We start from the raw sequence: 27,624 nt of genomic DNA, 5'->3' as shown, positions 1-27,624 counted from the left end.
GGAGACAGTCATTAACAGACCCACAGCACTTATTTCTGTCTGTCTCTCTAGACTGTAAGCTCATTGTGGTCAGGGAATGTGGCTGTTTATTGTTATATTGTACTCTCCCAAGTGCTTAGTAAAAGCCCAATAAATACCGTTAACTGACTAAATGACTAACAGTGAGAGCATTTGGGGAAAATAAAAATGTTAGACAAACCGAAGATATCTACCTTGTATCTAGCCTTGTCCGGAAATCAGTCCCTGAATTCAATACTGAGCCCTCAACCATGCTGGGTTGCCTTACAATGACCTTGACCTGTCTGTAAAGTCGATTTCATCATCTTCAAACAGGAACGTCTATCTACCTCTCTGTTGTATAGGATTTTGCAGACAATAGCAGATGTACAGTAGAAGCATCATATTTTAATATGCGCACATGCACAATATTGCTCTCTTCCCATTTGAACTTGGCTTTACCCCAGTCCTCCCAAAATTCAGCGCTTCAGACTGGGAAAATAATACACACTTTCTTTCACCTTCCCTCCCATCTCTGTATATCTATCTCTGTTAGATTCTCTCTGTTTTTCTTCCTTTCATCCGACAAACCTACATCATTTTGGGGGGGGGCAAGAGGAGGAGGGGGAGGAAGAGGAAGAAGAGAAGAAGAAGGATTGGCTTGAGGAGGCGAGATGTAGAGAGACAGAGAGGGAAAGAGCTAGAAACGGGAGGAAGAGAAAAACAGATGCAGGAAAAGATTAAAAGAAGACCAAGTCCTTATATTTTGTTTTTTATCTTTAAAGTACTCTATCACCTCGCTCCGCTCCGACCTCATCTCACTACTCTCCTGCTTTAATAATAATGTTGGTATTTGTTAAGCGCTTACTATGTGCAGAGCACTGTTCTAAGCGCTGGGGTAGATACAGGGTAATCAGGTCCTCCCACGTGAGGCTCACAGTTAATCCCCATTTTACAGATGAGGTAACTGAGGCACAGAGAAGTTAAGTGACTTGCCCACAGTCACACAGCTGACAAGTGGCAGAGCAGGGATTCGAACCCATGACCTCTGACTCCCAAGCCCAGCTCACACATTTCACTCCTCTATGGCTAACCTTGATCTCATCTATCTCACTGCCAACCACTCACCCACGTCCTGCTTCTGGCCTGGCACGCTTTCCCTTTTCATATTTGACAGACAATGACTCTCCCCACCTTCAAAGCCTTATTGAAGGCACATCTCCTCCAAGAGGCCTTCCCTGACTAAGCCCTCATTTCCTCTTCTCCCACTCCCTTCTGTTTCAACCTAACTTGCTCCCTTTATTCACCATCCACCCTCCCTAGCCCCATAGCACTTCTGTACATATCCATAATTTATTTGTATTAAATTCTGTTTCCCCTTCTAGACTGAAAGCTTGTTGTGGGCAGGGAATGTGTCTGTTATATTGTGGTGTCGTAACTCTCCCAAGGGCTTAGTACAGGGACCTGCACTCAAACTGTAAGATCTCAATAAATACGACTGATCGTACGATTGCTCTTTTATTAGGATTACTACTTTAAGACAAGTCTTTGGGGTTTTTTTGGGGGGGGGAGTACAGTAAATATCATTTTGGAATCAATCAATCCATCAATCCATGGTATTTACTGAGTACTTACTGTGTGCAGAGCACTGTACTAAGTGCTTCGGAAAGTACAACACAACGGAGTTGGTAGACACGTGCCCTGCCCACCACGAGCTTACAGTCTAGGGGGGAGACAGATAATAATATAAAAAAAGTTATGGATATGAATGTAAGTGCTGTGGGGCTGAGGGTGGGATGAGCGTCAAGTACTCGAAGGGTACAGATCCAAGTGCAATTTTGGAACAGTATGGTGTATCTCTAGCACTGGATGTATCATTTATAGCGATTACATTTATATTGATTCACTTTTATTTTCAGGCTGAAAAAATGTTGGCTTAATTCACCAAACAAAAATATCACTTGTCAGATGTCCTCTGCCTCTGCCTGTTTGTGCTGTCTTTGGTTTAACTGTTTGTTTTAGTTTGTTTGACGTCTTATCTCCATTCTTCTCTGTCTCCTTTGCTATGTTTGCTAATTACACATAGGATTATCCCTTGACCAACCCTGATTTTTCACTTGAGCAGATGTGTGTATTTGTCGAGCTCTGCATATCGATATTGCGATCTGTGTCTATCTTCTGATGTGCAGGTTTCACAGCTGAGGAGGTTTCATATTTCTGGGGTGTGTCCTATCGAGGTTGCTTTGGGTTGAATTGTTCCGACTGACCTTTTGTCCAGGTTTCACCCCGCTAATCTGCTGGTGTAGATAGTGTTTAGCCTCGCGGCAAATCATTCTCTGTGCAAATCCATCTCCCCAAAGGGTGGAATTTCTAATAATAATAATAATAATCCCCTGGGCAAGGACCATCCCTGAGGTTAGGGAAATCGGCGTGATGGTCCCAGGCCCTGAGCTCTGTGGGGTGTGAGTGTGGGTTTGGGGACGGGGGTGTTCCTCACTATCCAGGGGGAACAGAATTGGGGTTGCCCAATCTGGGATAAATTGGCCGACTGCGGGACCCTCCGAACCAACCAACGAACCTCGGCTCCATCTGGTGGCCGTTTCAGGAGCAGATTTCCAGCACCCCCTTCGGGTAAACAGTTCCTAATAATAATAATAATAATAATGTTGGTATTTTTTAAACGCTTACTATGTGCAGAGCACTGTTCTAAGCGCTGGGGTAGAAATAGGGTAATCAGGTTGTCCCATGTGAGGCTCACAGTCTTCATCCCCATTTTCCAGATGAGGTAACTGAGGCACAGAGAAGTTAAATGACTTGCCCATAGTCACACAGCTGCCAAGTGGCAGACCCGGGATTCGAACCCATGACTTCTGACTCCCAAACCCAGGCTCTTTCCACTGAGCCACGCTGCATTGTGGTATTTATTAATAATAATGATGGCGTTTGTTAAGCGCTTACTATGTGCAAAGCACTGTTCTAAGCGCTGGGGAGGATACAAGGTGATAAGGTTGTCCCACGCGGGGCTCACAGTCTTAATGCTTATTTTACAGATGAGGGAACTGAGGGTCAGAGAAGTTAAGTGATTTGCCCAAAGTCACACAGCTGACGAGCGGCCGAGCCGGGATTCGAACCCATGATCTCTGACTTCCCAGCCCGTGCGCTTACTGCGTGCCAGGCACTGTACTATGCGCTGGGGGTGGACACAAGTAAATCGGCTTGGACACAGTCCCTGTCCCACATGGGGCTCACAGTCTCAACCCCCATTTTACAGAGGAGGTCACTGAGGCTCAGAGAAGTGGTGACTTGCCCAAGGTCACTCAGCAGACAAGTGGCGGCGTCGGGATTAGAATCCATGACCTACTGACTCCCAGCCCCGTGCTCTGCCCACTGTGCGATGCTGCTTTGAACTTCTCCATTATTATTATTATTAATAATGCTAATCGTATTTATTGAGTACTTACTCTGCGCAAAGCACTGTACTACGCGTTTGGGAGACTACATCGCCTTTCCCCCAACCTGGCTCAGTCTTCTCTCTTGATAGAGGCCAGAATTTATCCAGGCCCCATGGTCCTCAGGGACGTTGGGCAAAGGATCCCGTCATTCAGGCAGTGGCCTTGGGTCTGCTTGGTTTTGTATTGTCTGTCACCACACCCGCTCCCCCCCGCCCCCACACCCGGCCCCTCTAGGATTGTCACTATTTATTGTTGTATTGTACTTTCCCAAGCGCTTAGTACAGTGCCCTGCGTACAGTAAGCCCTTAATGAATACGATTGATTGAATGAATAAATGAGGAAACCCTCTTCTGGTCCCGACAGAACCCAGCCCCTTCCCCCTTCCGGCATGGCGTAGTGGTAGAGCCCGGGACTGGGAGTCAGAAAAGCATGGGTTCTAATGCCGCTCCGTCACCTGTCTGCTGTGTGACCTTGGGGAAGTCACTTCACTTCTCTTTGCTTCAGTTACCTCATCTGTAAAATGGGGATTGACACTATGCGCCTCACATGGTACGGGGCCTGGGTCCAACCCGATTTACTTGTATTCACCCCAGTGCTTAATACAATGCCTAACACAAAATAAGTGCTTAGCAAATACCATTATTATAATTATTATTATTCTGGCCCCGGGGAAGGACCAAGGTCCAGGGCTGATGGGTCCCTTCACGAGACTCTTCAATGGGCAAAACGCAAGCCCTGCTTAGGGAGGGAAGCAGCAGCCGCAGTCCGGGCAAACCGAGGGCTGGCTCCGCCCCAGCCAGAGCACACGCTGGGCCTTCCTTTCAGCAGGGTGCCAGCCCGGATCCACGGAGCAGTCTTCTGGATCCCAGCCTGGCATCCGGCGGGCCCCAAAGCAAGGCCATTTGGGCTCTTCTGCAGCCCCCTGTCCGGGGGGCAGGAACAGGATGGGTGACTGAGGAGAAAAAAAACCCAAAACCTGGGGCTAAAACACAGTGGTCTGAACCTTGAGGTTGCAGGACCGCCCAAGAGCAAACAACAAAATCCTCTGGATTTCTACTGTGCCTTTTTTTTTTTTTGCCCGAGAATTCAAAGTCCTCACCTGCTTTTCATCTCGTTTGTCCTCACGTTATCGCAGGACAGTCAGGTGGAACAGGGATTGTTATTCCCATTTTGCAGATGGGAAACCGAGATCCAGAGGGGCTAAATGTCTCAGGTGACGCACGCAGCCAGTAGCAGAGCTGGAATTAAAAAGCGAGCAGACCTCAGACTCAGGTTCCTCCCAAAGCCAGTATTCAGCTCCAGGAGATATTTCTTGAAGGACAAATAATCATGTTCATCATTCATTCATGTCATTTCCGAACACCCACAAGATGCAAAGCACCGATTTAGGTGCTGAAATACCTTTTAAAGAACAATTCACGTTCTCAAAGAATGGAAGAGTAGGGGAGACAGATGTATGGACACAACATGACAGAAGCATTGGAATAATTCACCCTAACACAAAGAACGGAATCATATAAACCTAATTTTAAGAGATTACCTCTTGTTCTTAAGGAGTATCTGAACCCCCTGTTACACTAGAAGGATTTGGGTGAATAACCACGTAGGTTAATCTAGAACGGCTTCAGAAGACAGAGATGAGTTTTTAGGTCCAATTTGGCAAAGATGAGAGGGCAGGTGGAGCAGGAAATCAAACAATCAATTATTCAATCAATCAACAGTATTTACTGAGTGCTTACTGGGTGCAGAATTCTGTACGGAGAGCTTGGGAGAATACAATAGAGTTGGTAGGCATGATCCCTGCCCACAAGGAGTTTACAGTGTTAGGGAGAGAGTCAGATAAAATAAATTACAGAAAGGAGAAATGAGAGAGTCTAGGGATATTCACCCCACTTTCAGCTCCACAGGATTTATGCACACATCTGTAATTTATGTTACATTAGTGTAAAATTAGTGTAAGCTCCTTATGGCAGGAAGCGTGTCTACCGATTCTTTTGTATTGTACTCTCCCAAATGATTAGAATAGTGTTTTCCACACAGTCAGCGATCAACAAAAATAACTGATTTATGGTTGCGGGGTGGGGGTGGGGGGCGACTATCAAGTGCTTTACATGTACAGATCCAAGTCCCTAGGCGAAGCAGGAGGGTGAATAGAGGAAAAGAGGGCTTAGTCAGCAAAGACCTCTTGGAGATGTGATTTTAATGAGAATGATGATTGTCAGATGGGAAATGGAAGGGAGTTCCAGGCCCGACGGAAGAAAGATAGGAGCAATGGCTCAGAGGCAGGGCAACTCATCCTCTAGACTGTGAGCTCGTTGTGAGCAGGAATGTGTCTGTTGTTACAGCGTATTCTCCCAAGCGTTTAATACAGTGCTTGGCACCCAATAAATTCGATTGAGTGAATGACTGCACAGGACTTGGGTTGCACGGAAGGCTGAGGGACAAGGCCAGGGCCCCTTGAGGGAGGCGTGATCTGAGCCCGCGCTCCGGGGCCGCCTCTAATCCCTGCATCTCCTCCTTCTCCCTTCTGGGCGGCGCCCGGCCAAGCCCAGATTTCTCTGGGCGATGGAGGAGGGGAGAGAAGAGGCGGGCGGTGCCTCAAAGGCCCCAAGGGCTTCAAAGGAGCTGGGGACAAGGAGGATGCCGGGAAATGTAGTCCTGGGCCGGGGGGAGTGGAGGGGCGCTGATATGTGGGGGGGCGGCGAGGCTGCTGGGAGTTGTAGTTCTAGGAGGGCACGGAGCCCGCTGGGAGCTGTTGCTTGAGGGCCGCGGGGAGGAAGGCCGAGGCCGAGGCGGTTGGGCCCTGAGGTGTTAGGGGCAGCGAGGCTCGGAGCCTGCCGAGAACGCAGCCCCGAAAGGCACAGCAGCAGATTAAGGCCATTCTGGTCCCCCTGCATCGTGCACCCCGCCGCTCCTCCTCTTTGTGTGCAAGGTGGAGAAGCTGGGGAGCGACGGGGAAAACTGCTACTGCTCGGCCGCCTGGGCAACCGAGCTTTCCCCAGCGGTCCTAGGCCAGCGCCAGGAGCTGGCACCCCACCGGTCTAGTCCCAAAACCAAGACTGGAACCGACCCCAACAGATGGGCTTCAGCACCAGGTTGGGTTGTGGAATGGAACCCCGGGACAGTTGGGCAGATATCAGCCACCTTATGTCCCCCAAGACTTGGTGTGTTTAAGGCCGGGGGGAGAGGGAGAAGTGAATTTGGACAAATACACCTTTCTTGACCTATCCCCTAAGTTCAGCCCTGCTGATATGTGAACTGTCTCCCCACCCACCAGGGGCATTGCCATAGACGGACCTTCCCAGCCCAAACCCCACACCCCAAATTGGCCTAGGGTTCTGACTGAAGTTGGGCTCATCTCCGGACCGGGGGCAGATTGGCCCAGCCTCCACGCTGACCAGAGAGCCCCACACTTGCAGTCTCCCAGCCCGGGTCCTAAATTCACCTTAATTATGTTTTGCATTCCCTCAGCCTGGCTCCAGGTGTCCTGACCCTTAGACGGTTGGGCTGGAAGAAAACACCTTTTCGGTGGCAAAGACTGTAAACTCATTGTGGGCAGGGCAGGGGTCTACCAACTCTGTTAGATTCTCCCAAGCGCTTCGTACAGTAAGTGCTCAGTAAATACAACTGATTGAAAAAAGCACGTCAACCAGATCGGGGGGGGGAAGAGGGTGGGGCAGGTACCAGGCTCTCAGAAGGAGCCAAACACATGGTGTCACTACTGCCGCCTATTCCTGCCGTGGGATCACTCCGTAGTATGTACTGAACACTTACTCCGTGCACTACTAACCTCATGGGGGAGCACAATAAAGTAGACAAGATCCCTGCTATCAAGCATACAATCCTGATTCCCTTGGTCTCAGGCCCGCTCTCCCACGGGGTTCCCGCAGCAGACATGCCAGGGGGAGAAGAAGAGAAGGGGAAGCTTCAGCTAGCTGCCTACCCACCACATCAGCTTGGCAGCACAGGGCTCAAGATGGAGAGGGGCGGCATCACAAAGCGCGTTTGGAGTCTGTGTAACTCTGAGCACCCGGTGACCTGGGGACAGATGACCCAGACCCAGAGACCAGGGCAGAGACACCATCTCTTTACTCAAATTTTTTTCTTTTATTTTTCTTCTTTTCTCGCTTCCTATCACGTTGGTATAAATGTTGCAAAATTGTGTGCAAAGAGGGTTAGTACAGGTGGGGAGAGAGAAAAGGGTCAGGGTTTCACCCGCTACAGAAGGGAAGGGAGTGTGTGGCCCCCCGGGAGTTGAGAGGGGAACTCGAGTACCCCCATCTCGAGCGTCCCCCGCTCCTCCCCCGGCCACTGACTCCGCAGCTCGACGGGGACATCGGTGCACTGCCGCTGCTCCCATGTTAACTCCCAGTAAAATGCGAAAAACGGAAAGATCATCATCCCCGGGAAAGGAACGAGCCCAGATCCACAAGCTCAGGTCTCAGCCCCCCGCGTCTTACCTCCACGAGGTAGGTTGGGGTGACGGCCACAGACCATCACGGGGGGAGGGCGCGGCCCTTATCCCCTGCCGTCCGCCCTGGGTCTCTCCCTAGGCTTTGCCGTTCCTTCATCCTGGCACCCGGGGAGCTGGCTAGACGCCCCCACCCGCCTCCGGGAGCCTAGAAGGCCTGGGGTGGAGAGCGCCCCGACTTCCCTCTTCTCCGGGGCTGGTGGAGGAGGCCCTGCGGCCGGGGGGTCGAGGCGCCCAGCGGATCACCCCCCCCCGCCCCGAATTTGGGCCCTGAGCTTCACCCCTCTCAAGAGCTTGCTCTTGGTCCCCACGCCCCCTATGTATTCGGCCCCACGGGGCGCTGAGCAAGGAAGGGAGTGAGGGGAGACGAGCCAGGCCGCTGTCCACCGGCTCGGCTGTCGTTTGGGAGGCGAGGAGACGGCCCTGTTCAGCGTCAGCACCGTTCAGTGCTCTTCGTTCAGGGCCCCCCCCCCCGCCCGGCCACCCTACCCGCCCCCCACCCCCCACGAGGGAGAGGCCCCGGTCCCCTCTCCCGCCCTGAAGGCCTCTTCCTCGCCCTCCCCCGCAGCCTAAGTCGCCTTCCCGGTCCCGCCCTCCCCGGCGGGGCCGGGCTGGTCGGGGGGCCGCGCGACGCGGGCGCCGCCCTGCTGGTCGTCCCGGGGGCCCGGCGCGTCGGCGAGGGCGCCCCCTCCCGGGCCGGCGCGGCGCTGGCACTGGTGTCGGCGCGCCTGCGCCTTGTGTCGGAAGGCCTCTCCGCAGGCGGCGCACACGTAGGGCCGCTGTCCCGAGTGGGTGCGGCGGTGGCGGAGCAGGTTGGAGGAGACGCTGAAGCGCTTGCCGCAGTCCGCGCAGGCGTAGGGCCGCTCGCCCGTGTGCGTGCGCTGGTGCTGGATGAGGGCCGAGCTCTCGCCGAAGCGCTTGGCGCAGTAGGCGCAGCCGTAGGGCTTCTCGCCGGTGTGGATGCGCTGGTGCGTCACCAGGTTGGAGTGCTGCGAGAAGCCCTTGCCGCACTCCCCGCAGCGGTGCGGCCGCTCGCCGGTGTGCGTCACCTGGTGCCGCACCAGGTCCGTGCTGCGGCTGAAGCCCTTGCCGCACACCTCGCAGATGGTGGGCCGGTCCCGGCTCCGCCGGCGCCGCTTGCGGGGGGCCGCCGGGGCGGGGCCCGGGCCGCTCCCGGCTCCCGCCCCGGCCTCCGCCCCGGTCCCCGGCCCCGTCCCGTCCCCGGCCGGCAGCCCCAGCAGCTTCCCCAAGCCCCGGGGGTCGGCCGGGGGCGAGGGGGGCGTCGGCTTGCGGCCCCGTCGACCGGGCCCGGGGCTGCCCCGCGGCGGCCGGGGGGCCTCCCCCTCCTTTTCTTCCTCCTCTTCCTCCTCCTCCGCAGCCCCCGACATGGGCGCCGTCAAGGGGCTGCCCTGCGGCCGCCGCCGGAGCTGCCGCCCTTCCTCCTCCTCTTCATGCTGCCGCCGACGCTGCTGGAGCTGCAGGAGACTGCGGCGCCCCTCCTCCTCCTCCTCTTCTTCTTCCTCCTCGTTCTCACTGCCGTCCCCTGCACGGAGAAAACAGCGGGAAAGGCAGCTGCTGGCCATGCCCTGGGCCCCAATGACCACTCTCTCTCACCCGCCCACCCCTCCTCTGCAACAACGGGGCGAGAGCCGGACCAAGGGCCGGGCTGGCTCTCCATCGTCAGGGCCCCGGGGCCTCGCTGCCTAAGTAGGAGGGACCACAGGGCCTGGATCAGTGGTCAGAGCCCGGTTTTGGGACTCACACGTCATGGGTTCAAAACGTCAAAGGGCAGGGGACTGTCTCTATCTGTTAATAATAATGTTGGTATTTGTTAAGCGCTTACTATGTGCCGAGCACCGTTCTAAGCGCTGGGGGAGATGCAGGGTAATTGGGTTGTCCCACGTGAGGCTCGCAGTCTTCATCCCCATTTTACAGAGGAGGGAACTGAGGCCCAGAGAAGTCAAGTGACTTGCCCACAGCCACACAGCTGACAAGTGGTAGAGCGGGGATTCGAACCCATGACCTCTGACTCCAAAGCCCGGGCTCTTTCCACTGAGCCACGTTACCGATTTGTACATTCCAAGCGCTTAGTACAGTGCTCTACACATAGTAAGCGCTCAATAAATACTACTGAATGAATGAACCTCTGCCACCCGTCAGCTGGGTGACTGTGGGCCAGTCACTTCACTTCTCTGGGCCTCGGTGACCTCAACTGGAAAATGGGGATGAAGGCTGTGAGCCTCACGTGGGACAACCAGATTACCTGCTTAGAACAGTGCACCGCACGTAGTAAGCGCTTAACAAATACCAACATCATTATTATCATTATCCCCTTTGGCGGATGAGGGAACCGAGGCACGGAGAGGCGAAGCGACTCGCCTCGGGTCCCAGAGGAGACAAGTGGTGGGGGGGGGGGGTCAGAAAACGGTTCCTCCGTCTGGCAGGCCCGACCCAGGCCCTGGACCCGGAAAGGGATCGGGGTTCGGGCCAAAGTCCGGCCAACAGCCAGGGGCCCCCACGCCCACCCAGCGGAGACCTTGGTACTCAAGCCCCTATCAGTTTATTCCTGTTCTTACTAGCCCACCTTCCTCTAATGCGTGGTGTCACTACACTTTTAGGGCTGAGTGCCGCTGAGCAATCAGGAAACCCCCTTCCTGCACCACCCTCCGCTGGGAGATGGCACCAAGCACTGTCACATGCGTGCGGCATCTGTCAAAACGCGAGCACTGTCATGCCAATTTGCCCAAACGCGAGGTTCTTTGAGAAAGAGGCAGATGCTCTCTGCCCTGAAAATGTTCGTTTGTCACCCATTTCATTTCAATTCATCAAATAATATTGTATTAGGTTGCTGATACGTGCAGCGGCGTGCCTCTGTGGAAAGAGCCTGGGCTCGGGAGTCGGAGGTCGTGGGTTCTAATCCCGGCTCCGCCACTTGTCAGCTGGGCAAGTCACTTCACTTCTCTGGGCCTCTCTTACCTCATCTGTAAAATGGGGATGAAGACCGAGCCGCACGTGGGACAACCCAATTCCCTTGTATCTACCCCAGCGCGTAGAACAGGGCTTGGCACGTAGTAAGCGCTTAACAAATACCGACATAATTATTATACTTTATAAAGGCTATTACACAGCACTAGGTGCTCCAGAGGAACGAGAAACATGGCAGCACAACGTACGACGGCCTTTGCCACCGGGACAACGAATCACCCTCAGTCCCATTACACTTACGTACATATCTATAAATTACATTAATGTCTGTCTGTTCCACCCCCCACTTCTCCACCCACGAACCCTAAGCTCATTAAGGACAGGGAACACGTCTGTCAACTCTAGTGTACTCTCCCAAGTGCTTAGTACAGTGCTCGGCACACAGTAAGCATTCAATAAACACCACTGATGAGTCCCGCATCGTTTATTTTCAGTCACACACACATCTCCCCTCCCCAGATGTATTTCAGCCAATAGCATCTTGTTGAAGAACAAAGGATGATTATATCGATACCTTATTAGAAATTTGCAGCTTTTTAAAAGTATGACCTGGGAGGAAATGAAAAACTGCAAAAGGACACCTTTATGTACATGTGTAAAAGGTTGGGGAGAAGACCTTATGCATGAAGAGACGTGAGATGTTGGGACTGGAAAGGTATGTGGACAATGGATTATGGAATGTCATCTATGGCTGGTATGGTGTGTGGGGGGATGGACCAGAAGCATGGGAAGAACTAAATAGTAAAGACATTCTGAAAGATTAAAGGAGGATTTTTGTGAAATGTAGGTAGGAGGTGGGAAAGATGTAGCTCACCAGAGGCAAGTTATTTTCTTCATGATTTTAGTTTTGTGCTATGTAAGAAATTCAGGCAAGGATGCGTTTTGGGAATCACCTGCTCAAGGAGTAAAAACCATGGTATTCGTAAAGACGGTATTATCAAGGCATAATGCGGACTGTAAATATACTTGGGGTTCTGTTGAAGTGTAAAAATCATTATGTAGCTTAATGAGTGAAGGTCAAGACCCAACAAAAGTTTTAGCAATTTGATACGCTGCATATACCTAGGTTTTGTTCCAGCGTTTTGTTCTCTTTGAAGTTTTAGTGATGTTAAAAGGGTGAAACCTGCAAATTTGAAAAACCACTTTGATGCAACAAGCCAGGTACGATCAGGTTCAGGTGTTCCCCAGGTTCCCCTCCGCCCTCTACCTCCCCACCCCTTACATTTGGTGTCACTTGAGGATAAGCCCTGCACTCTTGGCTGACTTGTCGCAGCCAATCTGTCCTGTCCAATTCCTGCAGATTATTTGGCTTCACCCCTGTCCTGTTCTCAGGAGCTTTCCTGCCCTTCCCTCCTCTCTCTGAACTCAGAACCCACCCTTCTTCTGCTTCCCCAGTCCACCCCGGCATTTCTGTCTTTGTTGGAACTTTAACTCTAGCTACGGCTGTTCTCGTGGGTACAGCCACTGCCAACCCTCCTTCCCTGTCCAGCTGGTAGTCCACTTCCCCACCCTGGACAAAACTCCGGGGAGAGGGACGGACTGGGGGAAGACTGTGGGGGAGAGGCCGTGAAGTCTCCTCCCAAGCTCCTGTCACCACCACCGTCCGAGGGCATCCCTGCCCCACGCTTTAGTCTGGGGTGGGAAAGGTGGGACTATAAACTGGGAAGATGAAAGATGGCAGCAGCCAAGGTGATGGCAACAGCTGTTGCTAAGATATATTCAAACCAAGAAAAAAAATTCTAGAATGTGGGGAAGTTGGGAAGACTTATGGGGGAAGGTGAGGGAACCGAATGGAGGATCTAAGGATGGGTGGGGAAGGATTTGTAATGGAACTTTTACTTACCTGTAGGCTTGGCTGTCATGTCAGGGCTGGCTCTCATACTGGTTTCATATAAATCTATGGGAAAATGGTATACCATTCCCAATGCCACCCCTTTTTAGATCACTCTAACCCTGTTGGATCATGGGAAACATCTATAGGGTAAATTCTGTTAACACGGCCCTGCACTGCGCTGTAGATTTGGGTAGAGTGTGGGGTCCACCCTGTCCCCAAGAGAGGACAAGGGTACTGGGTAAACTGTGGTGGGCCAATGGGTCACTTGGGAGGGCCATCTCTGCCCCGGGCAACCTCCCGAAGTTCTCCTCTGCTGGGGCCACCTAGGTGGCACTTCTGCCCAGGAGGAGGCAAGGAGAGCAGCAGGGTTTCCTGCTGGCTCCCGAGGGCTGGTCTTGGGGCACCACTTGAGCATTCTGACTTGGAAGGAAAGTGGAGGGGGAACCGAGAGGGCTCTGATGACTTTTTTTAAAAATGGCATTTAAGTGCTTACTATGTGCCAGGCCCTGTACTAAGCACTGGGGTAGATACAAGTTAAGGAGGTTGGCTACAGTCCCTATCCGGCATAGGGCTCACAGGCTTAATCCCCATTTTACAGATGCAGTAAATGAAGTAGAGAGAAGTGAAGTGACTTGCCCAGGGTCACACAGCAGACAAGTGATGGAGCCAGGGTCAGAAGCCAGGTCCTTCTGACTCCCAGACTCATGCTCTATCCACTAGACTACACTGCTTCTTACACTCTTCCTCTAGTGTCCTCTTCTAGGGCTCTGATTCCCCACCCACAGAGGTGGGAGAGGCAGGGGAGAGTCCTGGGGGCTGGGGAGAGTTGGCAAGCACTGGTGCTCAGAGCTCTCCCGGGGCCATTTCCTGATGACTTCCACGTTGGCTACTGGAGCTAGGCACCAGGAAGAAGCAACCTTCTAAATGCCAGGTTTCCTGAAAACTGCACCAATGGTGTGGTTCACTGGGATCCTTTAAAAAAATCACTTCATTTTTCAACAAGAGTCAAGGGATTTACCCAAGCCCTTGGGTACCTGCACCCATCCCCTCTGTGCTTATGCAAGTACCTTCTGACTCGACTGCTTCCCGCTACATGCAGTTTATTTTAGCGTCTGTCTCCCCCACTAGACTGTAAACTCCTCGAGAGCAGGGATCGTGTCCGCTAACTCTCTTGTACTCTCCCAAGTGCTCAGTGTAGTGCTCTGCACAGAAGGCCTCAATAAATACTAAAGACTGATTGATATTGTGGAGAGCCAGCACTCTGCCCTCCAAAGTCTACAGGGTAATTTGAATGCTTTAAGAGTCAACTCTACTGACTGATACAGCAAACCACAATGATGGGTGACATTTACGGTGCTTTTGTAATCATGGTGAAACATCGATCCTGCACAGCTAGAGCCAACCAGGCAGAGGAAGAAAACCTACTTTACTCCATTTCATTTGAATCTGCATACGCTTAAACCTGAACCTGAAATTGAAACGTATTCAATTTTGAAAATCACGAAAGGGATGAATTTGAAATGTCCTGGTTGTCATTCAGGATCTGATATTTGTACCACATTATAACAGCTGAAGCTAAATTGAGTTCAAAGAGGCCCAAATTTTGTCCTCAAAACCCAGGCTCTCAAAATTATGAGTGTAACTGAATATATTAAAATACTCAGGAATAATGGATACAATCAGATCAGAATCTTGTTTATAGCCTGTGCTCAAGCAAATTAATTAGTGATTTTACACAATGCAACCTACCTACATTAAAGAGTTTCAGGCACAACTGGGGATACTCACTGATTTGGGGACAGAGAGTTCAGACACAATCTGGTTGGAAGCCTGCCTCAAGAATCACTCAATTTCCTATTCTGAGCTCTCCTGACAATCTAACAGGCTGGAGGAAGGGAAGGAGAAAAAGGAATGGGCAGAAGAAGGGGAAGACAGGAGAGGATAGAAGAGGGTGGAAGGATATCTGACTGTAAAAAAAAGAAGGGTCGAGAGAACAGGAGGAAGGTGAAGGAGGGAAGGAAGGCGAGGATACAGAGGCTTAGGGAGAGGAGGGGATGTTGAGGAGCTCCAATTCTTCATTTTAAAAAACTTAATATCTAAAAACAACAACGATGACAATAATAGTAGTATTTGTTAAGCCCTTACTCTGTGTCAAACACTGTGCTAAGCACTAGGGTGGGTACGAGATAATCAGTCCCGACATGGGGCTCACAATCTGAGTAGGAGGGAGAAGAGGTACTGAATCCCCATTCTGCAGATACGGGAACTGAGGTACAGAGAAGTTAAGTCACTGGCCCGAGGTAACACAGCAGACCAGTGCCAGAGCCGGAATTAGAACCCAGGCCTTCTGACTCCCAGGCCTGTGCTCTTTCCATTAGGCCACACTGCTTCTCTAAATAAGCAGCTTCTTAAAGGGGTGAAACAGGCTGCAGGGGTGGTTAACAGGGCCCTGGAAAACTGTGTTGGCAGCTCATCAAGGATTTTGGAATGGCCATGTTAAGGAAAATGGAGAATTAGTGGGGAATCAGAAGTGGAGGCTGATATTGCTTTCACTTGAGGTCAGCTTCACTTGGAGGTAAGTGGAGCTAGGGCTGCTAGCTAATGGCCTACAATCTCGAGGAACAGCAACAGCATCCAAGTTGTGGACTGCACCAGGAATTCAGGTTGTGGACTGCACCAGGAATTCGGTCTGGAGGAAAGCAGACGATCACCGGTGTTGAACCAGAGACCGGCCTTAAGCGGTCTGCCCAAATGAATATGGTATAATGTTCTATTATTATGAAACAAAAGAAAAGTCCAGAAATTTATAGCCTAATATCCTGAATCGATAGCTGGACTTGGTGGGGGAAAAAAATGTAGCAGGTTGGAGGGGGACCATTATGAGGAGAAACTTGTTTACAGAAACTGAAATTAACACCATCACATGTGAGCTTTCAAAATAACTACGAACCACGGAGAAAAACAGGTGGAAAGGCTCTGCTATGGATGAATTAGAAGATGGAGACCTACCCTCGACTGATAAAGACAGGCAAGTGATGGAAGAACCAAAATTAATTTTGTATGGGAAAAAAGGTCGATAAGCTAAAAAAAAAAAATTCAGAGATTGAGACTTAAGAAAGTAAAGGTTCTTGGGGTTCCATCAACATGACCTAAATACTTTAGAGAACTGGGAATTCTTTTATACACTCAATTCAGACAGCTCTCCTTCTAAATACTGGTCACATACCCAGCAAATTTTTATAATTATAAATACTAATTAAATGCACTTAGATCTAAATTATAATTATATGGTACCTGGCTAATTGCCTATAGTATAATAATATATCAAGAACAGGCTAATTTGAGAAATAAAAATAATAATGTCAGTAAATATCACAGAATGAATGAAGAAGGGTTGGTTGGTATTGTTCTCCCCATCTTACAAATGGAAAAAATGAGGTAATAATAATAATAATAATGTTGGTATTTGTTAAGCACTTACTATGTGCCGAGCACTGTTCTAAGCGCTGGGGTAGACATAGGGGAATCAGGTTGTCCCACATGGGGCTCACAGTCTTAATCCCCATTTTACAGATGAGGGAACTGAGGCACAGAGAAGTTAAGTGACTTGCCCACAGTCACACAGCCGACAAGTGGCAGAGCTGGGATTCGAACTCATGAGCCCTGACTCCAAAGCCTGTGCTCTTTCCGAGGTCTACGGTCACTGGCCCATCCTTGGCCCCAAAAGTAGTCAGGGTCAAAGCTAGGGCTAGAACCCAGTTTTCTGGACTCCCAAATCTGTGTTTGGCCCTTTGCCCGCTCCACTTTCAAAGGGAATCTAATAACAGCTGGTGGACTTCCGATTAAACTCAAATTCATTCTCTCTCTTTTTATTAGGGAAGAGGCTGAAAAATCTGGGAACGGCTGAGGGTAAATGAACAAAGCTTTCCGAAGAAGGGGCTGGGGGGGGGAGGGGATCCTAAGGGCTCTAAAGGGGTGGGAGATGTTGTGGAGGATTGGGAAAGTCTGGAGGGAGAAAGAATGGAGAAAGCAGAGGATGTCCAGGAAGGTTCTTAGACTGGGATCCTCAGGTGGGCAGGGATGGGATCCAACTTGATTATTCTATATCTACCCCAGCACTTAGTGCAGCACTTGGCACATAGTAAGCATATAACAAAGACCATTTTTTTTTTTTTTTAAAAAAGGTAGGCTTGGGTGAAGAGGTTGACTGTGGAATATGAGTTTCCCTAATGGGTTGTGCTGCATCTGGCTGCAAGTTGTTGGGATGGTCCCCGACTCCTTCTCCCATGAATCAATCAACCAATGGTATTTATTGAGCACTTACGGTGTGCAGAGCACTACACTAAGTCCTTGGTAGAGTACAGAACAATACAGTTGGCAGACAGGATCCCTGCCCTCCCGGTACTTACAATCTAGCCCTTGCCACTGCCTCTGGGGGGTTCTGCTTCCCAGCTCTCACCCTCTTTTCCCATCCCTGAAAATGGAAGGGCTGGACTGACTGGCCACATGGTAAATTCCGGTGCCACCTGGAAGATTAAGAACACACAATTCTGACAGAACGTGTGCTTTCACTCTCTGTTTTAGCTAGAACGCTGTTTGGGAATTGAGGAACCCATGCCGGATGACGCAAGTCTATTGGAATACAGGACACCGGAGGGTCGGGAGAAACTACGACAGTTCCCCCACGTACATGCCATTGGGCGGCGTGGGACCCCTTGCAGATCACAGCACAAATTCTCCTCAGTGGGCAGTTTTGCCAGAACGCAACCCCCAGGTTTTAGGACCCTGTCCCCTCCTTGCGGTTTATTGGGAAATCCACACCAAGTCCCTACTCTCCCAGTGGTCCTCATTTGTGGCTTGGCCCAGGCCAGGCTGGGCTACCTGCCCACCAAAGCCCTTTCCAAGTCGTTTGCCACCCCACTGCTAGTGGGTAGAAACATCCACCCGCTCAGCTCCCGAGCGGGGGTTTTCCAAACTGGGAGGCGAGGGGTCTCGCTATCCTGTGCCCTCACCTGTGCGAGTTCCTCGGGGGATATCCCTGGCCTTGGGGCACCGCAGGTCCAGCACGCAGGCGTCGTCTCCTCGCTCCATCCTGGAGGGTGGGTCAGGGGCCCGGGTAACCTGCTTTGCCTGGGGGAAGGAAGGAAGGAAATATCCTTCAACGCCAACTTTCGGGGAAGCGTCAGGCTCTCTGGGCTCAACATCCTTCAGAATCTCCCCCCGATAAAAACAAAACAAAAACCAAGCCTCCTCTCCGCACCCTCCCTCCCAGTTTCTGAGAGAGACTGGGAGATTTTTTTACTGGTGGGAAAGGTCTGCCCTCCCCTCCTCTAAAAGGATCAGAAGAAAGGAAATGAGAGGATGGTACCGCTGAGAACCTTGCACAAGCTGAGGTATGGTTGCAGAGAAGGGCTCTGGGCTCCGGCCTGGAAGAGCGCAGAGAAAGTAAGATTCATGGTCAGCCCCCGTCCCCTTCCCCCCTCGACACACTTTGGATCTCCTGGGGCAGGAAGGGACAAGGCCCCTGCCAAGCATGTGATTGGGGCATTGCCAACCCGTGCCCATTGGACCATGCATGTGTGGAAATCCTGCCTCATCCGCAGGCCATGCCTCAGAATCTAAGAAGAGAGGTTGGGCGCCAGGCTGGGACCCAGATTTTCAGCTGGGCATGGTTCTAGTGCAGCCCGACCTTCACCACTACTATCAATGTCAAGAAATTCCAGGAAAGGAAGCATAACATTTTGCAACAGTGTTCTCTCCCACCAAAGAAGGAGGGGCAGAAGTCAATCTCTGTCAGAAGGGCCTTAGGAACGAAGACAGCGGAAAACCGCCCGCAAGAGGAGGTTGAAGGAGGAAGAGCAGGGTAGATACAGGGGCAGAGACTGCCTGCTTCCCCTGCCCCTCTGGGGAACCGATGTGAAAGCTGCCGTGTTTCCCTCTGCTGCAGGGGTTACTGTTGGGATAGAGCGTCTCTCCGCCCATGGCAACTTTGTTTTCAATAGTCACAACCCTGGCAGGAGCAGACGGAAAACAGATCTAGGAAGTAGTCTGGGGGAAGTGTGGCCCGGACAAGACGGAGAGCGCCCAACCGCAGCCGCTTCCAAATTCAGAAAACTGTCCTGGCGCTGAGGGGGGCACAGAACAGGGATTTCCAGAAGCCTGGTCTGTTCCGAGGTCTCTCTGACCTCAGCAATGTGGGGATAGTTTTTTTTGATGGTATTTACTTCGTGCTTACTACGTGCCAAAGGTTGAGCGAGGCTCTGGGGTAGGCAAGATAATCAGATTGGGCGTCGTCCCTGATCCACCAAGACCTCATAGGGAGAGTGTGTATTTTATTCCCACTTCAGGGGAGAGGAAACTGAGGCATATAGGGATGCCGTGACTTGTCCGAGGTCTCACACAGCAGGGCAGTGGCAGAGCTGGGATCAGAACCAGTCTCCCGACTTTTCATCCTGTGCCTTTTCCACTATAGGGTGGGAGGAATACCAGGGATTCCCTCCACCACCGCCCGGCCCATCTCTTGCTCTTTCCCAAATCCATTCACCCTTCCTTTCCCTCAAAACCCCAAGAGCACCTAGGGGGCCTCCCCTTATTTCTCCTCTTCCCAACATCTTTCTAATAGCCACTGCCTCTTTCTGGCCGTCTCTCAACTTCCCGACCAGGCTCAAATCCTGCAGTCGCCTTCACGAGGGCATGACATCATACTAGGCATCATGGGATTTACATACATTTGTTGGGAGAACACTCTGGCTCCCAAAGAGCATTCTATCTGGAAGTCACCGATCGAATAAATCGATTAGAACAGAGGCACAGACTGCATAAATGACTTGAATGTACTTGCAACAAATCTTAGGACCCAGAAGAGAGGCTAAATCCAACGCTGTGGCATAGTTACGTTGATCTGGGTTAGTCAGGAAAGGCTTCCTGGAGAATAGGGTTACCTCATCTGTACAGTGGGGATTAAGACAGTGAGCCCCATGTGGGACAGGGACAATGTCCAATCTGATTAGCTGGTATCTACTCCAGCGTCTTAGTACGGTGTCTGGCAAATAGTAAGTGCTTAACAAATACCATACAAAAATAAGGATTTTAAGATGGATTCTTAGGGACTGGGGGAAGAGGAAAGACAGAGAAAGCTGATCCAAGAGAGAACAGGACTGCGAACACATAACCTCAAGCACCAGATGAGTGGTAGAGTCGAGGTACATTCAGAGTAGAGTACAGTTGGGTAAAACGGAAAAAGTGTGGCATATAGGCTTTGATATCTATCAGCGTTGCCACTAGAGGGGTACGGAAGAGGGGTGTGACAGTCAAATTAGCACGTTTGGTGGACTCCTCTAGATCAGGATGAAGAAGCAGTTGAAAAGGGGAGAGCCTGGAAGCAGAGGAAAGGTTGTGGTGGCCAAAATGAAGTTAACAGAGGCCCGACGAAAGGCTCTGGTGCACAGGCAGTGGAGGAGGAGATGGGGCACAGGAAGAAATGTTCAGGTTTGCAATTGACCAGATGAAGAAGAGAAGGGGAGGTGTAAAAGTCCAAGATTGAAGGCCTGGGGGACAGATAGGAAAGTGGTATTCTCACACTTGCTGATGAGGGAGCTTTGGGAGAAGGATGTAGAGCGAGAGGAGGGAATTAGGCGGAACGTCAGCTGAGTCGTTCCAATCAATCATTGCTATTTATTGAGTGCTTACTGTGTGCAGACCACTGTCCTAAGCGCTTGGGAGAGGACAGTACAACAGAGTTGATCGATACGTTCCCTACTCCCACGGAGCTTAAAGTCTAGGGGACTGGAAGTTCCAGGACCCAATAGGACAGCCAACGGAGAGCAGGCGATGAGAGCTGGGATCTTGGATCGCCAAGGTGGGGCCAGGGAATTATATCAGTGTAACACATTTCTTGGGCGCTTACCGTGTACAGTGCACTGTACTGAGCGCCTGGGAGAGTACAATATAACAAGAGGTGGTAGACACGGTCCCTGCCCACAAGGAGCTTACAGGCTAGAGGGACGGTATATCTGCCTCAATGCCTACTCCAACTACACTGATGATCTTTTCATGGGAATGGGGTTTAGAGAAAAAAGAATGAGGACCAAGGGGAGCTTGCCAATGAAACCCAGGGACACAAAGAGGAAGGAGGAGGACTGAAAGGAATATCAATCAACCAATCAGTGGCATTTAAAAATAAGATCAACAATTGTGATATTTGTTTAAGCGCTTACTACGTGCCAGGCACTTCACTAAGCGCTGGGGTGGATACGAACAAAACGGGTTTGGACACAGTCCCTGACCCTCGTGGGGCTCACAGTCTAAACCCCCATTTTACAGAGGAGGTAACCGAGGCAGAGAGAGGTGTCCTTGTGACTTGTCCAAGGTCACAAAGCAGACAAGTGGCAGAGCCGGGATTAGAGCCCATGAGGATTAGAACCAATGACCTTCTGACTCCCAGGCCCGTGCTGTATACTAGACACTTATTTGCGCAGGGCACTGTACTGAGCACTTAGGCGGACAGACTCAAGGATCGGTGGAAGAGATGTAGGAAGGGAACCAGGAGGCGAAAGCATTGGAGTCTCCCATCAGGAATGTCGAATGAGCTTCAGTCCTGAGACTTCAGGACTGAGAACCCGGGTAGAGGAACTGCTTATAATGCTAGTGGATGGAACTGCGCCGTGTGCACTCAAAAAATATGAAAGAATGCCATTTCTTGTCCCTGCCAGTCTGCGCTATGACTTTGGGCAAGTCATTTACTTCTCTGGGCCTCCGTTACTTTTCATCTGTAAAATGGGGATCGAGACTGTGAGCCCTACATGGACAGGGACCGTGTCCAATGGGGATCGAGACTGTGAACCCTACATGGGACAGGGACCGTGGTCCAACCCCATTTGCTTGCATCTACCCCAGCGCTCAGGACAGTGACTGGCACAGAGTAAGCGCTTAATACCATCACTATTATCTTGTTCCCTCCAGGGCATGGCGTGCCACGAGTGAGGAGGCGGGCAGGGGAGCAGGCACTGCAAAGTGCACGCGTGGTTTTTTTTGCCCGCGGTCAGCAGTCACCACCTTCCGGCAGACCTGGAACTAGAACCGGATCTCCCGCGGCCCGGAACAGCGCTCTCTAACCACTGGACTTTAGAGTAAGGCCGAACCACAGAAGCAAATGTTGAAAAACAGGAGGCTGGCGGCCTCGTGCGCGGCAGAGAGGTCAAGGAAGAAGAGTAAAGGAAAGGGGCCTTTGTATTGGCCAGAAGGAAGTCACCGGAGTTGGTAACGAAGGCGGTTTCGGTGGGAACAGAAGCTAGACTGGAGGGAATCCAGCTGGAAACTGGACACTGCGAGTGGCCGGTGAATGACTGAATAATCTGACCTTCGCCACATGGAATGTAAGTGCCCGGAGGGGAGAGATAGTGCCTTCTCCATACCATTCTAGGTAAACCCCCAAGTGCTGCTTCTGTCTCGGCGCACAGCAGACGGGCTCACAGAATACGTGTGGAGGGGAACGTTCTCCTCGAATCTCTCCCTAATGCACGTCTCTACTTTCTCCAGCGCCTCTCCGACCTTCCCGCTAGTTCACGCAGGCTCTCGATGTGCCTTCTCTTCCAGCGTCCCCCGATCCAAACTGCAACGACCTCAAAAAGAAGAACTAGTGAGTGGAGAAGAGAGGGGGCACGAAGGGTATCGGAGAGGGTTTCCGAGAAACAGGAAAGAGCGGAAGCGAGAGGGAACCCCCCAAAAAAGCAGGTGTGTCCGGACTGGAGATGCTTGCAAGGCAGCGGGGCCTCGAGAACTCAACTGACCGAAGAAGGTGCAACGCCTGTGATCCGGGCCCGCCAATTCCGTGGCGAAAGCAGGGCCTGAGCACCGGGGGAAACCGAGGCAGGGTAAAGGGTGGGGGGGTCTGGTGGAGGGGTGGGGAGCCGGGGTGAGGAGAGTGCTAAGAGGGCCTCAGTAGAGTGCTAGGCGCTTCGTACAGTGCTCTGCGTGCAGTCGGGGCTCAATCAATACGATCGAATGAATGACTGGAAGAGGTCGAATGAAAGGAGGTTGGCTTTTCCCGGGGAGAGAAAGGAACCGGGGGCAAAGGGGTTGGGAGGGCGGTGAGGAGGAGACACACGAGGGATCCGGGAGCAAGTAGCCAACCAAGGCTGGGAAGCGCGACCATCTGCACGGCGGGGGGCGAGAGGAGGGCCGCAGGGCGGGGAGAGATTCCCCCCCAGGCGGAGGAGAGACCCTCCGGGGCCACGTCTGGGGCCGGGGGAAGGGGGCAATGGGAAGAGGAGGAGGAGGAGGAGGAGGAGGAGGAGGAGGAGGAGGAGGAGGAGGAGGAGGAGGAGGAGGAGGAGGAGGAGGAGGAGGGAGGGAGCCCCGGCAGAAACGGACCCTAAGCACGGTCCACGGGAGGCGGACGGAGGGGGAGCGGGGGAAGAAGAAGGGGTGACGGGGGGGAGCGGGCGGCCCCGGGGGCCGGGGTGGGGGTCTCCTCCCGGCTCCCCGCCGCCGGACTCACCGGTCGGGGGTGGGGACGGGGGTCCGGGCTTGGCGCAGGCCCCGGCCTCCCGGCTCGCTGCGGGGCCGGGTGCGGGTGCGGGGCCGGGGGCGGGCCGGGCCGGGGGCGCGGGGGGCGGGGGAACAGGAAGTTCCCCTCGGCATCCTGTCCCTCCCCGCCCGCCCGGCCCCGCCGCCGCCGCCGCCGCCGCCGCCGCCGCTCTAGGAGCCGTAGGAGCCGCCGCGGCGGGAGCTCAGTGGGATTAACCCTTCCCTGTCCGCCCGCCCCCGCAGCCCCGGCGGCCCCCCGAGCGGAGCGGGACCGGGCTCCGGCAGTGCGGGGGGCTGGGGATGAGCGGACAGCCGGGCCCCCGCAGCCCGCACCGAGCGCCGCCTTCCCTCCCGAGACCGGGCGGTGCGGGGGGTGGGGGCTCCTCCGTCCGTGCGGGCTGCAGGGCGGGAGGGGGGACCCTAACTGTCGGGGGGCCGGGGAAGGGGAAGGGGAAGGCGTGTCCGTGCTGGGCCCGCTGCCCGCCTCGCCTCCGGAGCGAGAAGGCAGCGCCCGGAGCTGACCGCACTCGGCGCAGGGTGCTAATTAGCCATTAATTAATCCCCAATTAGGTGAGTAATGAATGAGGGAGGCGCGCGGGGCTGTTATCAAATAGCGGCACGAGGCGGCTGCAGAGGGAGCGGCGGGGCCGGGGGTCGGGCTCGGTGCTCGGGTTCGGTCCCGGTCCGGTCGGTCGCTGGGTCTCCCGGCCGGGCGCAGGGAGCGCGCCCGGGACCTGTCGGGGAGCAGACCCCCCTGCTCCCCCCCCTCCCCCTGCTCCCCCTGCTCCTCCTGCTCCGCTCCGGGACCAGCAGCGGACAGAAGGGTTTCCTGAGGGCGGCCCGCGCCCTGTCCTGCCCCGCCCCGCCCCGTCCCCGGCCCCTCCGGGGGCTCCGGGCCGCCCGGACTCCGGCCGCTCCGTCGAGGCGCGCCCCCGACGGCCCGGCAGCGCGCCCCCGCCCCCTGCGCGCGTCCCCCTCCCTGCGCGCGCCCCCCTCCTTGCGCTTGGCCGCCCCCTACTGGGGGCGTCCGGGACGGCCGGGCGACACCCCGGCGGAGAGCGGCCGAGGCCGCCACGTCCGGCCGGAGACCTGAGAGCGAGATGATGATAATGTTGGTATTTTGTTAAGCGCTGACTCTGTGCAGGGCACTGTTCTAAGCGCTGGGGGAGATCCAGGGTTGTCCCACGGGAGGCTCACAAGCTTCATCCCCATTTTACAGATGAGGGAACTGAGGCCCAGAGCAGTTAAGTAACAACGTTGGTATTTGTTAAGCGCTTACTATGTGCAGAGCACTGTTCTAAGCGCTGGGGTAGACACAGGGGAATCAGGTCGTCCCACGTGGGGCTCACAGTCTTAATCCCCATTTTACAGATGAGGGAACTGAGGCCCAGAGAAGTGAAGTGACTTGCCCACAGTCACACAGCTGACAAGTGGCAGAGCCGGGAGTCGAACCCATGACCTCTGATTCCGAAGCCCACGCTCTTTTCACTGAGCCACGCTGCTTCTCAACAACACCCCCCCCAACCCCCACCCCCCCGCCGCCAGCCTCACGCCGAGTCTCCTCACCCAGCTAAGTGCTGAAACCCTTCAGGAAAAAAAAGAGTTCCAGAACTCGGCCGTGTTGTACGCTATTTTCGTTGTCCAACCTTGGCTTCACTGACACTGTCCTCTCCTAGTTCTCCTTATCTCAGTCTCTTTCGCAGGCTCCTCCTCCACCTCCCACCCTGTGACAGTGGGGTCCTTCCAGGCCCAGTTCTCGTTCATCTTCTATTCTCCATCTCCGCCCACGCCCTCGGAGAAGTCATTCGCTCCCACGGCTTCAACTACCATCTGTCACGCAGATGATTCCCAAATTTACCTTTCCAGACCTGACTTCTCTCCCTCTTTGCAGTTTCACACATCCTCCTGCCTTTAAGACGGCTCTACTTGGATCTCCTGCCGACATCTCGAACTAAACATCTCCAAAACGGAATTCCTTATCTTCCCACCCAAATCCTCTTTCCCATCACTGTAGACGGTACCATTATCCTTCCTACCTCACAAGCTCGTATCCTTGGAGTTATCCTCGACTTATCTCGCTCATTCAATCTGTTACCAAATCCTGTAAATTTTAGCTTCCCAACATCGCTAAAATCTGCCTTTTCCTCTCCCTCCAAATTGCTGCTCTCTTGATTCAATCCCCACCTGACTTCCCCTTCCCCCCTCCCACCCTCTGCTCTTCCCCCTTCCCCTCCCCTCAGCACTGTGCATATTAATATATGTTATTTATTACCTTATTTATTTTGTTAATGAAGTGTATATCTCTACGATTCTATTTATCTTGATGATATCGTCTTGTTTTTTGTTCTCTTTTGCTCTGCTGTCTGTCTCCCCCGTTTAGACTGTGAGCCCGTTATTGGGCAGAGACCGTCTCTGTCTGTTGCCTAATTGTACATTCCAAGCGCTTAGTACAGGGCTCTGCGCTTAGTAAGCGCTCAATAAATACTATCGAATGAATGAATGAACCTGTCTACTGCATCTACCTCCTTGCTGGTCACCCTGTCTCCTATCTCTCTCCACTCCGGTCCATACTTTACTCTGTTGTCTGGACAATGTTTTTTTTAAATTCAGTCCACAGCTCTCCATTTCTCAGGATCCTCTAGGGGTTGCCTCTCCAACTCTGCGTCAAACAGAAACTCCTTATCATTGGCTTTAAAGCGATTAACTTGCCCCATCCTACCTCACCTCACTGATCTCCTATTACAGCCTAGCCTGCACACTTTGCTCCTCTAGTGCCAACTTGCTTACCGTTTGCCAGTCTCCACTATTTTGCCACCGACCCCTTTCCCACATCTTCCCTCTAGCCTGGAACTCCTCTCCCCTTCAGTATATGCCAGACCACCACTCTCCCCACCTTCAGAGCCTTTTTAAGGTCACATCTCCTCCAAGAGGCAGGTGGTCTAGCGGAGAGAGCACAGGCCAGGGTATCAGAAGACCTGGCGTTTAATCCTGGCTCCACTGCTTGTCTGCTGTGTGACCTTGGGTAAGTCATTTAACTTCTCTGTGCTTTGGTTACTTCATCTCTAAAATGGAGATTAAGGCTGTGAGACCCAACTGGGACATGGACTGTGCCTAACCTGATTATCTTGTATCTACCCCAGTGCTTAATTTAGTGCCTGGCACACAGTAAGCACTTAACACCTTTTTTTTAAAATTAAAAAAAGGACTTCCCCAATTAAGCCCTCTTTTCCCTACCTCCCTTTCCCCCCTGTGTCATCTATGCACTTGGATCTGTATCTTTTGGGCACTTGATATTCACCCCACCCTCAGCCCTTCACCATTTATGTACATATCCATGAATTATTTATATTACTGTCTGTCTCCCCACCTCTAGACTGTGAGCTCACTGTGGGCAGGGAACATGTCTACCAATTCTGTTGTACTGTACTCTCCCAAGTGCTTAGAACGTTGCTCTGCACACAGTAAGCCCTCAACAAATACCATCGATTGATAGATTGGGCACGTCACTTAGTTTTTCTGGGCCTCAGTTTCCTCATCGGTAAAATATCCCAGCTCTGCCACTTGTCAGCTGTGTGACTGTGGGCAAGTCACTTAACTTCTCTGTGCCTCAGTTCCCTCATCTGTAAAATGGGGATGAAGACTGTGAGCCCCACGTGGGACAACCTGATTCCCCTGTGTCTACCCCAGCGCTTAGAACAGTGCTCTGCACATAGTAAGCGCTTAACAAATACCAACATTATTATTATTATTATACCTGCCCTCCCTCCCAGAATGTGAGCTCCATGTAGGGCAGTGACTTGTGCCTGACCTCATTATCCTGTCTCTGCCCCAAAGCTTAGTATAGTGATTGGCCCAGCGTAAGCACTTAAATAGCATTATTATTATTATAATTATTATATTTTACAGATAAATTCAAGGGCAGTGATTCAAAACATATACCCTCCAACTAATGCTCCCCCTCTCTGTTACTATTCCTACCCAAACTCCTTTACCTGTTGCCTTGGCTTCTCTTCCAGCAGGGCCAGCTCCAGGCATTTGGCCACTCTGAGGCGGGGAAAAAATCACCTGTCCCTCCCTTTCCATATCATTACGCTCTACTGTGCACACATAGGGCATTCTATATGTCATTCTGTCAATGTCGTCTGCTCATGAGCACACGCATGCACGCTCTCTCTCATGGAAAGACACCAGTGACAGATCCTGGAACCTAGAGTGTTTTCTGGGGGCCCCCCAGCCGCGGTCACAGCTGCCGGTGAGTGGGTGCTTTCAAAGCACGCTTTTAATCACTCCCACACCCAACTTGCCCACCCCTCTGAAGTTGCACTGGCACCACACAAGGTCATCACCCCCTCTGACAA

General features: G+C 52.6%; 1 protein-coding gene across 1 annotated transcript; it reads right to left on the bottom strand.

The window, feature by feature from the left end:
- Positions 1–8,434: 8,434 nt before the first annotated feature.
- On the bottom strand, positions 8,435–23,387 carry LOC103166811 (zinc finger protein 853-like). The gene is made up of 5 exons (XM_029076097.1): positions 23,238–23,387; positions 17,752–17,869; positions 12,749–12,802; positions 9,130–9,463; positions 8,435–9,090 (listed from the first exon to the last, which is right to left on the bottom strand). Exons 2-5 carry the CDS (start codon positions 17,828–17,830, stop codon positions 8,490–8,492), a joined length of 1,068 nt encoding a protein of 355 aa, XP_028931930.1. The 5' UTR covers positions 17,831–17,869; positions 23,238–23,387; the 3' UTR covers positions 8,435–8,489.
- Between the last annotated feature and the right edge of the window lie 4,237 nt (positions 23,388–27,624).

This window comes from Ornithorhynchus anatinus, chromosome 11 (assembly GCF_004115215.2).
Source record: "Ornithorhynchus anatinus isolate Pmale09 chromosome 11, mOrnAna1.pri.v4, whole genome shotgun sequence".
NCBI lineage: Eukaryota > Metazoa > Chordata > Mammalia > Monotremata > Ornithorhynchidae > Ornithorhynchus > Ornithorhynchus anatinus.
This window is presented reverse-complemented; position numbering and strand designations above follow the sequence as displayed.